This window comes from Solea senegalensis, unplaced genomic scaffold, assembly GCF_019176455.1.
Source record: "Solea senegalensis isolate Sse05_10M unplaced genomic scaffold, IFAPA_SoseM_1 scf7180000012694, whole genome shotgun sequence".
NCBI classification, from domain to species: domain Eukaryota; kingdom Metazoa; phylum Chordata; class Actinopteri; order Pleuronectiformes; family Soleidae; genus Solea; species Solea senegalensis.
This window is the reverse complement of record NW_025320674.1, coordinates 69,570-82,684: the sequence shown is the minus strand read 5'-3', so window position 1 is coordinate 82,684 and position 13,115 is coordinate 69,570. Positions and strand designations below refer to the sequence as shown.

Sequence of the window (13,115 nt, the reverse complement as noted above, 5' to 3'; positions counted from 1 at the left end):
CAAAAGAGTGATAGATAAGCTTGCATGCTTAAATGAGAGATGGGCAAAGTTCAAATGCCTGAAAATGCTACTTTCTATTGCTTTAATTCTTTCCAGCCCTTCTTTCTTTCTGTTATTGCTTCTTTCTATTTCTTTTTCATTCTCTCCTCCAGCCCTTCTTTCTTTCTGCCCTTATTTCAGGCACCTCTTTTTATTTTCTTCTTTCACGCCTGCTTTCTTTCTTTCTTTCTTTTCCGGCCTTTATTGCTTCTTCCTTCTTTGTATCTTCTCTTTCTAACTTCTAGTTCCTTTCATTTGGGTCAAAGTTGGATGAATTTCCTCACAATGAAGTGTTAGTGCAACCAACAGGGGGCGTCACGGCCACTTCCACTGTGAAGCTTCAGCACAGTGTCACACACTGTCCGTGTGTGTTTTTGAGAGTTTTCATTACATTATCCAAAAAATGCTCTCTAAAGATGTTTTGCTTAAGTTTGCCGACTGATACATGACAACATTTTATTATTTTTCATTTAGAATTCACATTTTTAAGTATTAAGTACCATGATTCACGAAATATAAGTTAATCTTCTCAGTATTATTTTGCATGAAAACTTCCTTTTTAAATGTCTTTTATGCTGTTTTGTTTCGGACTATTTTTCCACTATTGATGTTTTGTTTTTTATCTGTCTCTATATTGTTTTGTGCAGCATTCGACAGAAAAAAATCACGGGTGTGCTGTGGGGGTTGCTTGGGTGCCTCTAGGGGGAGCTATAGCACCAGTAAGCCCTTCCTCAGTGCTGTGCTCATTAAGTTTTAAAAACGTTTTTTAAAAGTAAAATGAAGAAATGATTAAGGTTTGTTGATTCACTTAGTTTTTCCAGTGAAAGCCTGGAAAGCAAAGAAAAACACTTTATTCAGGAGAGACTTGTGGAATGGCCCTTTAAATCAACCAGATCTCACGGTGGCATTTGGGTGACATCAAATGACACCCGTGCGTAAAGTTTACTCAGCAAACCTCCTTATGTAAGGGCCAAACCACGGAGAGGGATGGGTTAATGTTTCTTTGTAAAGAAAGTCTAACTTTGCATAAGAGACAGTTGGATAAGTAAGTAAAAGGGAAAGTTCCAGCCCCCCTCATCTCTTCACTGTGTCAGTCCTCTTAACAACTGATATGTTGTTCTGCGCGAGAGCGCCCTCATCCATTTTCCACACAAGAGCATCTGTGCGCACAATACATGGTCAAAGCTGAATTTTCATTGACTTTGGAAGGATGTTTTACTTTAGTTTTACAGCCATGGCAAGATGGTCCATTTTATTTTTATACTTTTTCCAAGGATTACTTCCCCTCATCTTTGGGCAGCAGCAGCAGCGCACAGCTGGTCCCTGGCGACACCGCATCCAGTGGGAGAACAACGGACAGGTTTACAGTTTAATGAGCACTGGATCAGAGTATCAAACTCCGGTTCGTTCCAGAAGCCATTCGCGGTTTTACGTGAGCAGCAGGAGCGGTGGCACCGGAAGCCAAACGCCGGGAGCGCACAGCGCACAACGCGCGCTTGTTAGGGCCAGTCAGGGAGAGTCCAGACAGCTCAGGACTGACCACAGTGTACAACCAGGATTTTTTCCTCCTGGACAGGGTGCTGGACAGTTGGTGCCTGTTAATACTCACGCGTCAGGGAGCAGGCAGCAGCCCGAGCGCGCTCGTCACTCCATCCCAGCATACACCACAACTGTGGAGAGAGATTCTGCAGGCCCTTCACTCTTCTCATCTCTGACAGAGGATGTGTCAAACGAGGCAAACACGAATGCAGAGGACATGCTTAACGACGACCCTCGAAACCCCTTTAAAAACCACAGGAATTCTGTTTTCTATAACCTGCATCCCACGAGAGGAAGATCAGGGGCTCGCACGCGCCGTCCACCTGGCACAGGATATGGCACGCGATACTTCCAAAACGGTAAGTGGCACAAAATTAGTTTACATGTTAATTAATTTCGGGTTCAATTTAAAGGTGTACTGGTATCGTTTTGGGTTTATTTGGTGGTGCTGTTTCTTTTGGCATTTTTTGTAAATAAGTACAGTCGTTGATAAACACTCTAAAAAGAAAATGGTTGAAAATATAACTTCATTTGGTAATGCTTATATCAATTTAATTCATTCAAATTAAACTTACCAAGTTATGAATGAACTTAATTAATTGAGGTGTTTTTGTAAATTATTTTCCTTTTTCAATAAATAAGGTTGATGTATTTAAATGTAACTATATACACTTATATAGTAACTGCAGGTGTTCCGTTTTGCATTTTATTTTCTAAAACAAAATGTACGTAAAAGAAAAAAATTAATGATAATCTGTGTTTATTTTCTTTAAATAATAGGCCACGCCTGCTCAACATGATTGCATTACATGTCATTTAGCAGACGCTTTTATCCAAAGCGACTTACAAGGGAATTGAGTTACAACCTGCCAGGGGTGGAGTTGAACCGGTACACAGGGGTACCGGTCTTAACCACTGAGCCACACTGAGCCACTGATATGAAATGCATTTCATATCAGTACATGAATATGATCATGTTGATGGGAAATGGATGGTCCCAGAATAACACAAATGTAAAAATGTTGAGTTATCCAACAAACACAGACTGCTGCTTTTCAGCCTGATTCCCTGGATTTTTGTCAGCATGAAAAACTTGGCAACAGCAATACGAACTCAGCATCTCAAAGAAACCATCAAACACATTTGTGTTATCCTCTTATTTCTCTGCAGGACTGCCAGACCTTGTGCCCGACCCATATGCCATCCAAGCAGGTGCTTACGTCCAGCGCATGCAGATGTATGCACTCCGCTGTGCAGCTGAGGAAAACTGTCTGGCCAGGTAAACTGTGGTGCCAAAAGTGATTCACCTCTTCTGTACGCACATAGCAGCACGTAGACACTGCAGCAGACGTACACACCCTCAGACATGTGTTTCCTTTGTTTTTACCACTTGATGAAGATTAATTATAATTTGAGGACAAGTTTCTATTGTTTTTGGATTTATTTAAAGCATCTCATACCTCTGGCTGTGTTGGGATAACTACTCTGATGATGGAGTTTCAGAAAGTGATCTCATTACGGAGCAGTCATTCTCCCACATGTTGTCCTGCCAAGACATAAATGTTCTGGCTTGGTTTTCCCAAAAGCGTTAAGTACATTGGAACAAACTCTTTGTGCTCCGTTGACTTAAGAAAACGAGCACATGGGAGCTCAGCCAGTCACACTTTTCAATGTAGCTCATACCCATTTCCCTCCTGTGATTCATCCAAGGTCAGCTTATGGACATGCCGTACGAGACATCGACTTCAGGGTCCTCCTGCGGTTCCCTCAGAAAGTGAAGAATCAAGGCACTACCGACTTTCTCCCCGTCAAGCCCAGATATCAGTGGGACTGGCACAGCTGTCACCAGTGAGTTTACTCAGACTCTGACAAAACAAAAGCATTACATCATTTAATATGTTGTGCTATTAGAAGCCAGATGAATGCCACACCCTCACAATTCAGTTAAGACAATAATGTTTTCACCTTAAAGGCATTCCTTAGGAAAAATAAGAGGTTTTTTTATTTAATCTGCTCCACACACACAGGCACTACCACAGTATGGATGCCTTCAGTAACTACGACCTGCTCGACGCCCTCTCCGGACTTAAAGTAGCCGAGGGACATAAGGCCAGTTTCTGCCTTGAGGACACAGGCTGTGATCCTGGATTCAGGCGCCGCTACGCATGCACAGCCCATACACAGGTAACATACAGTGATGAGTGAGTGAGGTCATCTGTTTCACATGAGTTGTGCATCTACAGTGTCATCTATCAACACTACAGCTGAGCAGTCATTCACTAAAATCTTTTTATTTAAAACAAAAGCATGTCATTTTTGAATATTAGCAAATGTTACATTCAAACCATTGTCAAATTAACAACCGTGTTGTTGTCCCCATCCTCTCCTGTCATTGGTGGTGCATACACACACATTTTCCCTCAGTCAGGTCTGATAGTATTGCTTGACACTGCCTGTTTTCAAATAAAGTACACATACAGATTCTGTTAACAAAGTCCAAAACGGGCTACAACAGCAACAACAAAAAGCACCAAAAGTTACACACTGTAGCTTTTACTATTCTATTGTATTATCATGGTCCTGATAGAAGCCTAGGAAAAATCTAAAACATTTATTCAAATCAAAAATACTCAGTCACATTTTGATGGCATTGCTCAAAGCAGTTTTATTTTATGAAGCACTTTTCTGACACAAAAGTAAGCATAATGGCCGATTGCTACATATGGCACTTTTCCATTATACAGTTCTGGCACTGACACACAGCTTGACTCTACTTGCTCTTCCATTTGTGATAGTACCTGGTACCTGGTGCTTTTTGAGCTAAGCCGATACTAAAATGTGACGTCAACAGACTGATGGACACTGTTTGGTCAGAGAGTGTTGTCACTGGAAGAGTCATGAGCACGACATCAGACAAAAGGCGAACTGGATATCAGTTAAAAGAACTTAAAAAGCCCCAAAATATGTGTTCTCAATCTCCAGCATTGAGCAAGAAAATTTCTAAAATCTCAACATTTAACAGAGGAGTCTGCTGTTCAGCACTGCTGAAAGCCGGTGATCATGAGCCGAATCACAACCCGTTCACACGTATTTTAGTTCAGTGACTGTGTCAGACGATGAGTAGGGTAGAGCCGAGTAGTGCTCGAACTGTGTAATTCAAAAGCGCTGGTACACTGTCCTGCTAACCATTGATAGCGACCACCAGCACCAAACATAAGACCTTTTTTATATTCTAGTGACCATAGATTTCAGTTGCTCATATTACATCTGTAAACGTCCTTTAGCAAATAGTTGATCTGAGATACTTATAAAAATGTTTGATCTTGTTCACATTAAGGCAGTGAACACAGACACTATTGAAAAACACACAGCACTTGCATGCACAGTATTTCACAATTTAGTCCAGATCCACATCTAAAAGTGAGTCATGCCAGTGGGAGAAAAACATCCAAAGACACTGGGATGTTTATTACATCTGTTGTCTGGTCTCTGCGATTCTAGTGTTGGCTTCTCAGTGCTCATGTGTTGTAACAGCTTTTACTTCAGGACCTGTTTGTGTAACTTTGACTCAAATCTGCCTGATTTGCAGCAATTGTTGGAAAATAGTAGTCAAAGTTGTCTTAAGTTGTTCGATCCACGCTCAGAGGAATGCTTGGTCGGGTTGTGTTTTCAGGGACTGAGCCCAGGATGCCACGACACCTACGCTGCCAACATTGACTGTCAGTGGATCGACATCACTGACGTCCCTCCAGGAAACTACATCCTGAAGGTATCCAATGTGATGAGTTAACTTTATTTCTTTTTACAAAACACATCATTCAAACTCTGTGTGTGTATTCTTCTTTCCAGGTTACTGTCAATCCCGATTTCTATGTCATGGAGTCGGACTTCAGCAACAATGTAGTGAGATGTGACATCACTTACACGGGAGTTTATGTTCAGACACGCAACTGTCGAATAACAAGGTAAGAGAGTCGCACTGCGTGTGCTTCATTTCCCTTTTAAACACATTATTCAGACAATTACTGTTCAGTGACAACTATGTATACCTACAGTATACATACATACAGTTCATATGTGTATATGTATGTATATATGTATATATATATATATGTATAAAAACTGTCAGGTAATGGTGCTAATAATTATTAATTAAAGGTCCAGTTTGCTGAATACTAAACATAAAATGTACATATATATATGTACATACATATATATATATATACTACTAAAGTTTGTTTGCACAAATCACTTTAAAATAATCATATTTTAGTCCACTAAATCCACAGATAGATTGGTTTGTTTGTGTTAGTAGAATGTTCCTCTATCAGCCTGTCTGTTAATGTTTTATCGTTAACTGTTTTGATATTACACATTTTTATTCGTCTTAACAATCAAATCAAATACAATTATTTTTCTTTTTGTTACATGTTTGTTTCAATTTAAAGACAGTGAAACGTTACACTTGAACTTATTATCTTCAGCAGGTCAATTGGTTTTATTTTTATTTAAAATCCAAAATTGTCAGATTTCATCATAGTTTTTGTCAACAAAATGAACACTGCTTTAAAATCATTCGGTTTTCATAGCCTTGCAATAATGCTACGTTCCAGTCACCCCCCAAGTTCACTGTGTTCCAGCTGAGAAGTCGAAGGCACTAACGACATAACTTTAGTCTACAGCTAAAAAAGATTAAACTGCACGACGTGTACGACTGATTTAAAGTGAAATGCAACAAAAGTGCTATTAATGGTAAACATAGCAGTTTTTGTATGGTGGCAGCCACCTTGAAATTCCGAACTCATGGTATGTGAGGTTGCTCCGAGTTTCCAAGTTAAAAAAGCCCTGCGACCATCACGAAGTCCCAGTTCTACCATCCTGCGCCACCATGTTTGAAAAGGGTAAAGGGGGAGTGAGCAGATGCGTAATCTCTTACCTCTTACACAGTAAACTTTTAAAACCCATTAGATGAGATGCAGAATGCATGTTGTTATCAGATTATATCATAGCCTTATGTGTATGTACATCTCTATCTCTTTCTGTTTCCAGGGGTTGAAAACTTAATTTCCAGTCCTTTCTTCAGGAGCAAACATCTCGCCCGGGAACTTTTGAGCAACATCGACTCTCAGATTAACAGAAAAGTGTAACTGGTGAATTGTTGAATACAACACTGTTGTTGCCATAGAGTCATGTGATGCATTTGTTATTATTAAATGCTAAAAAAAATGTACACAAATTTTGTAAATCACTTGAGATCAAAAAAATTCAAGTATGGTACTGTGTTTGTTTAGGTTGATTTGTTGAATGCATGTTTTGTAGTTTGAAATGTGTCATTGATTTGTCTGCTTGGCGTAATTGTTACTTGCACATCATTATTTGTTACAGGTTTATTTATAGAGTGAAATATTCTATATTGCAAAGTCACAGAAATTTGATTGAACACCTTGTGACATTACCGCCCTCTTATGTTTTCTTTTCTTTTTTTAAAAGAAGGCAGATTTGTTTCTGACTTAAGGATGTAGGTCATTTTTAATTTATCAATAAGAAAACAGTAATCTTTTAGCTCCCAATAATCATGGATAATTGAAATGGCGTGTGTCATATGTTTTATGTTTGTGTCGATGTGTGCCTGTGTATATCAGAGTGGATGGAAAATGCTGTCATTTGCGATGTAAAACTGTTTGACCTTGCTTGAGTGTTGTTCAGAATGTTTATCTCATATGTTAATTTGATTTAATGCAATAAAGACGATGAGTGAGTTGAGTTCCAATTACATTTTTCCAAATTCTTGTAAAAATGAGAAGCATAAGTAAAAATTTCAGACAGGCGCCTTTTTTTATTACATTATCCAATTCTAAAAAAGACCGTTAATGAAAAGATAATGAAAGGATTAGATGACATTTTTTAATTAAAAGATTCTTTTCATAAACCATGCTGGACAGACGCACTGTGCAGGGCTGAGTCAGTGTTTCGTCCTTGTCCTTTTAAATGGAGGAGCCTTGCTTTGAGTGATGCCTCAGAGACAAACAGGGCTGCAGACAGACACTGGTGGCATGTTTGCTGACAGGACTCTGTGAAGACACAACTGGCAGGATCTTATACAACCCTGCCATATCCACTAAAACACAGCCAACGCACGATGAATGGGGGCTTTTTCTTACTCTTTTCCTCCTCTGCGCTGCATATAATTGAGCATTCTGGGCAAGCCTGTGCCGTTCGCCCAGAATGCACCACATCATCTTCATTCAAATGCGTCCGGGATTGTCGGAGACCTCCAACTCAAGACAACTCAAGACATTTTGTCTTGAGTTGGAGGTTTGACAAAGCCACTAGAGAACAAGTCATTCAAAGATATTTTTACCAAAGACAAAATGTGTTTGTGCAGCAGGCACTAGACTGTTTCAAACAGCAAAGGGATCCTGCTCGGATTGTACTCACTCCGGAGTGGGAAGTGCCCCCACCTGATTTAAAGATGTTTTACCTTGAACAAATCAAAGTGTATATATATCATGAATAGTGTGCTGGAAAACACGCAGCCTACAGATGATGTATGCGTGATTTAATGCACAGATGTCGGGATTTAGGATGAAAGAGCTCAGTCACAGCTTAAGCGAAGCAGGGATATTTAGCATAATCAAAATGGTTTACGTTGGAAGTTGCCATGGTGCGTCCCTGCCAGAGTAGATTGTCAATGTTATTCAAAGTGTCTGGAAAAATCCCCCCGATTCCTATTTAGTCGACTCCATTCCTGTCCGTCCAGGAATTTTCAGGATAATGTTTGCACACAGCGACTATTCCAGCAGAGTTTCTCTGTGGAGAAGAGATGACCTTAATGGCACTAGATGGAAAGATAATGGGACATCACAGCTAAAACATTTCATGAGGAGTGCAGGATTAGTGGCCTGATCAAATTTCACAGCAATCCAGCCAACAATTGTGAGGAGATTTTTACAAGAAGACCGCCACTGATGTCATTATGATTCAGTCTCGCTGGATTATGAACATCTGCACAAAATCTAATAGAAATCCATCCAATAATTACCAAAATATTTTAGTCTGGACCAAAGTATTGGAACAATCAAGCAGTGACTGGAGCTCCAGAGTTAAAATGCTGGCGTGCTTAAGAACATTGTTAGATGTGTGCAAATGAGGTTTGATTTGTTCTGACTGAGGTTCCCTTTTCATTAAAGCCAACATCAAGCATTAAAATAAAAGATGACACACTGGCTCTGTTAATTTTGAAAGAATATCTTTACCCTTTAGCAAAAACATCTTACTAAAATTATAGTACAAATAGACGAAGAAGAATGTAGAAGAATGTGGCACATTAACTTTTCCACTTGAGTAAAAGTAAGTTTTTAAGTTGCTTTTAAATTTACTTCAAGCAATAAAAGTAAAATACTTTCTGAGTGTATCCACAGTACATCAGTATATTCAAGAACAGTGAAGAAAAGAATGAAGAAAACGATGCTTCCAAAAACATTTTCAACACCATATCAATCATTTGAAGGGCCATTGTTCTTGTGAACAATCTGCTGGCAACACGAGCAAAGCAAAGCAACAGACCCACAATGCAGTTCTGCGAGCCGAGACACTGCAATGACAATGACAAGCATTTCAGTTGATTCCTCCAGCCTCAGTGTTTTGGCCAAAGCCAGGATGATCACTTTAGCAATGAGGCTGCAGTTTACATTTACATTAACCTGTCTTGCTGTCCAATTTTTTCTTTGAATGTGGAAGAAACTCGGGGTTGAACTTCCTGAACTGTGCGAGTTTGCTTTCTTGAACCTGCAAGGCTGGTTTTCCTCTAACAGACAGTAGGGGGAATGGAGACAGCCCCCAATCTCCCCGCAACAAGACATTTAACCATCACAACGACTCCGGAGCTGGATGAATCTGCTGAAAACCTGCATAGGTCTGCTTTAACAGTGTCGTTAAAAACACTTCAAACGATCGATAACAAATGGAAATGGCAGGTCAGTTCCACAACCATGTATGAATGAAATCAATTAATGAATTAATAGCAGTATAACAGCAGTATTTGGGACGCTAACTCAGACCACTAATATCGCTTTTCCTCCAGCATGACTCGGATAGTACCTGCCGGCCACTGATTGGTCAGAGACTCCGCCCACGATGAGGACTGTAGAAATGGAAAACGATACCAAACCAAGTAGAGTCGAGCTATGCCGAGCCAAGTCGTGCTGGAACTATATCGTGGAAAAGCGCCATCATTCATAATTAACTGTGTTTTTACCTGCGGCTGTTTGACATCATCTTGAAGGTTTTACTAGCGTTTCATAGTGAAGCCATTTTTCTGGTACTGGATGATTTTCTGTTTTTCTTATTCCTCAGAGGAGGGGAAAAAAAGTTTAAACGAAATATCCTGTCTCATTTGCAGCTGATGATCAAAGCATTCATGTTCCATTAAAGTCTTTTAAAGCCTTTTAAACCAGCTGATATATCACACATGTTACCTGTTTTTTCTAGAAGCCATGCTATCTGTCAAAGTTGTGAAACTACACAACTGCACACTGGAAATAGCACACCGGAAATCGCTCACAAAAACAATAGTGATATATAGTCTGCTTACATGTTTCTGCCGAAAACAAGGTCTTTAGAGAGGTGTTTTTTGGAACTTAGGTGTGGTACAGTAACAACATCCCACCACTTTTGTGTCACCTTATAAGACCAGGTAAAAGTCACAGGCATGTTGAACTTTAACCTGTTGCTGATCAGGTGTCCAGTGTTGATCTGACTCAGTTCTTCCACACTCAGCTGGTCTTCTCCTTTTTGGACCAGCATGTCATTTTAAACATGCCATGCTGTAGAGAAGACACTGCCTGTTTGCTCAGCTGTGGAGTTTCACACCAACATCTGGATGGAGTCTCTCGTTAGCCTTACACAAGCATGGGTAAAGATGGAAAAAAGAGGTTGGCACCTCTCATTTGGTGTCAACAAACACAAGCTGGCGTGCAGGTAGGTAAGGTGAGGAGGGGATGGGTTTTTGCCATTTGCCTGCAGCCAACACTAGACACACTGTGGCAACTTTCCGGATGAATCTGCACGTCGACGGACAGTGTTTAGAGAGGTTACTGAGGGCAGGGGTTTGGTATTTTCAGGTCATATTTCAACAAAGCGGGGCCATGTGAGAGCTGGCAGGGACGTAACAAAGAAACATGCTCAGCCTGCAGGCAGTGTCTTGACAGGAGGGTTCAGCCACAGAGCAGAGAAATTCCTCAGCAGCTCTGTCATCCCACTGAGATTAAGAACAGTGCTGAGGTCAGAAATGGAGCGGCGAGGGCGTGGAGGGCAGACACACCGGGCTACTTCCTCTCCTGGGGTCACTCTCACAACCAGCCGACACAGTGAGGTATCTGCAGAGAGTGAAAACTGCGTGAAGGCAGAACACAGAGGAGCCATCTCCGCATGGGATTGATGATTGAATCGGTTTTTCTTTCAAGCTGGATTGTATTGTGACTTGGGTGGTATAAGGAGAGGGATATGGCTCAAAAGATTTGCTATTCTCTGACGTGTCTGTAGTGGATACTAAATGTAATGCTGCATTGTTTCATCTCTCATTTCAAACACTCGTATTAAGTTGTTTTTCATTTGTGTTGCTCACTTTAAAATGCCTCACCTGCAGGCATGACACAAATGTTTTGTTTTGAGCTGAGAGACACCAAGGTTTTTAGCTTTGTCCTTGGGCAATTGTCTTTTAATAAGTGATATTCTCCATGGCAAGGCTGGCAGTGAGCCATCTCTCAATTGCAATATTTGCCATTCAAGATGTCTCTGACAGTAAGTTAACTGACATTATCATGTCTGGCTCAGAGACACATTATATACATATATATATATATATATATATATACATATACATTATTTAGCCTTGTGTAAAATTCTGGAGGGTTTATTGGCAGAAGATTAATAAGAATGTTTGTATAAAAGAAACATTGCTTTAAACAAAACAATCACTTTACTGAGGCCGCCATCTTGCACTGCTACGTTTCTACAGCAGCCTTAAAGTGACACAACTTTCAAATAATGTCTCCAATATTATTTTGATACTTTAACAACTCATAACGGGATGAATGTCACCTCTGTCAAAGCCTAAGCAAGTGTGCATCACCTGCATTGGCACTTCAGGTTGAGGTTTCATGGCACAAAAAATAACTACAGCATTCTTAACCATTGAGCTACCCCATCCCACCATTCTATTTTACAATTTGCTTAAGACGAATTGCTCTGTCCACATAAACTTGATGCTTAGACCAATTAAGAAAACAGAGGAAACAGCAGAGAGCGACAGTTATGAAAAGGTCCTGATGTCCTGTCTGGTATGTGAAGGCCATCACAGTTCCCTGATTTATTTGGAAAGTGGGAGGGGTGAGTGGAGGTGGACTCATGTGTTTGCTGCACTTAACAGTCTCACCATTAGATGCCGCAACTAAATGATCTTTGTCATTTTGAAAAAGTTTCAAACACAGCATCATTTCAGGAAACGTCTCCATCCACACAAAACCACACAAAATGACTCAAAACCCTGTACGTATGCCAAGCTGTATCGTCACACCAAAAACGGAGAAGATGTTCAACACGTTACAATGTCTATAATCACAGAAAATTGAGACAGGATGAGCCAAACCAGGGGAAATAAAGAAAATAAAAGTTATCATAAAGAAAGTCCTGCTGCTGACTGTAGACACACACACACGGAAACAGTGTGACCACAGAGACAACACAGAGTCACAGACAAGAACAAGCTGTGGATGTGCAGTGCAGCTGACCATGTGTGGAACAATCACTCATCTCTATTGTTCATTCAGCTAAAAATAGTGTCTGTGTAAATAGGTTTTATTTTCTACTCTACAATTCAGTTGCACTGTTAATCGTCAACATTTCTTTTTTTTTTCCTGACTCCTGTGTCTGAAGTCGCTAAGGACAGGACGTGTTCTCGTGACATGTAGTATCTTTTCAGGTTAGTTAGTTACACACAGTGTACAAACATAGTTTGTATGTTGTTGTAGTTCCTTATTTTCACCAGCAGGGTACGCATTAGTCACACACAAGCGCACCTCACGGTCATAGTTCATTTGTTCGTTCGTTTTCCCGGCTCGGAAGTTGTTTTTTTCCCTGCACCGAGACCGATGAGAACGGACACGCTACGGTCGAGAGAAAGATAGTTAATGTTAATAATTAGACGAAGAGTGGATAACACTTTATTTTGTTTTGAGTTATTGGTTCTGAAAGGTACCCGCACATCGCCGTTTTATCGTGTTTTTGTCGAGAGAAAACTCCGGTGAGTAGTAACCATTGCTAGCGGCTGCCGACCACGGCTAATTACTCACTCAAATGTTTAAAACCAACCGGAGGTATATACGAATATGTTGAATTTGAGAATGTGGTTAGTTTTTATTTCTGTGTGGATAATTGTCTGCTAATGCTATGTGTTAGTAATTGGGCTATTGCTGTACAACCTGATATATGATCCTGTGCTATTGCTATCTGCTAGCTAATGCTACAAAGTTAAACGA

At 40.3% G+C, this 13,115-nt stretch overlaps 1 protein-coding gene across 1 annotated transcript; it reads left to right on the top strand.

The window, feature by feature from the left end:
- Positions 1–855: 855 nt before the first annotated feature.
- Positions 856–7,341, top strand: LOC122759948 (protein-lysine 6-oxidase-like). Its single transcript, XM_044014966.1, has 7 exons — positions 856–1,937; positions 2,749–2,857; positions 3,289–3,426; positions 3,606–3,762; positions 5,252–5,347; positions 5,428–5,543; positions 6,628–7,341. Exons 1-7 carry the CDS (start codon positions 1,250–1,252, stop codon positions 6,632–6,634), a joined length of 1,311 nt encoding a protein of 436 aa, XP_043870901.1. The 5' UTR covers positions 856–1,249; the 3' UTR covers positions 6,635–7,341.
- Positions 7,342–13,115: the final 5,774 nt, after the last annotated feature.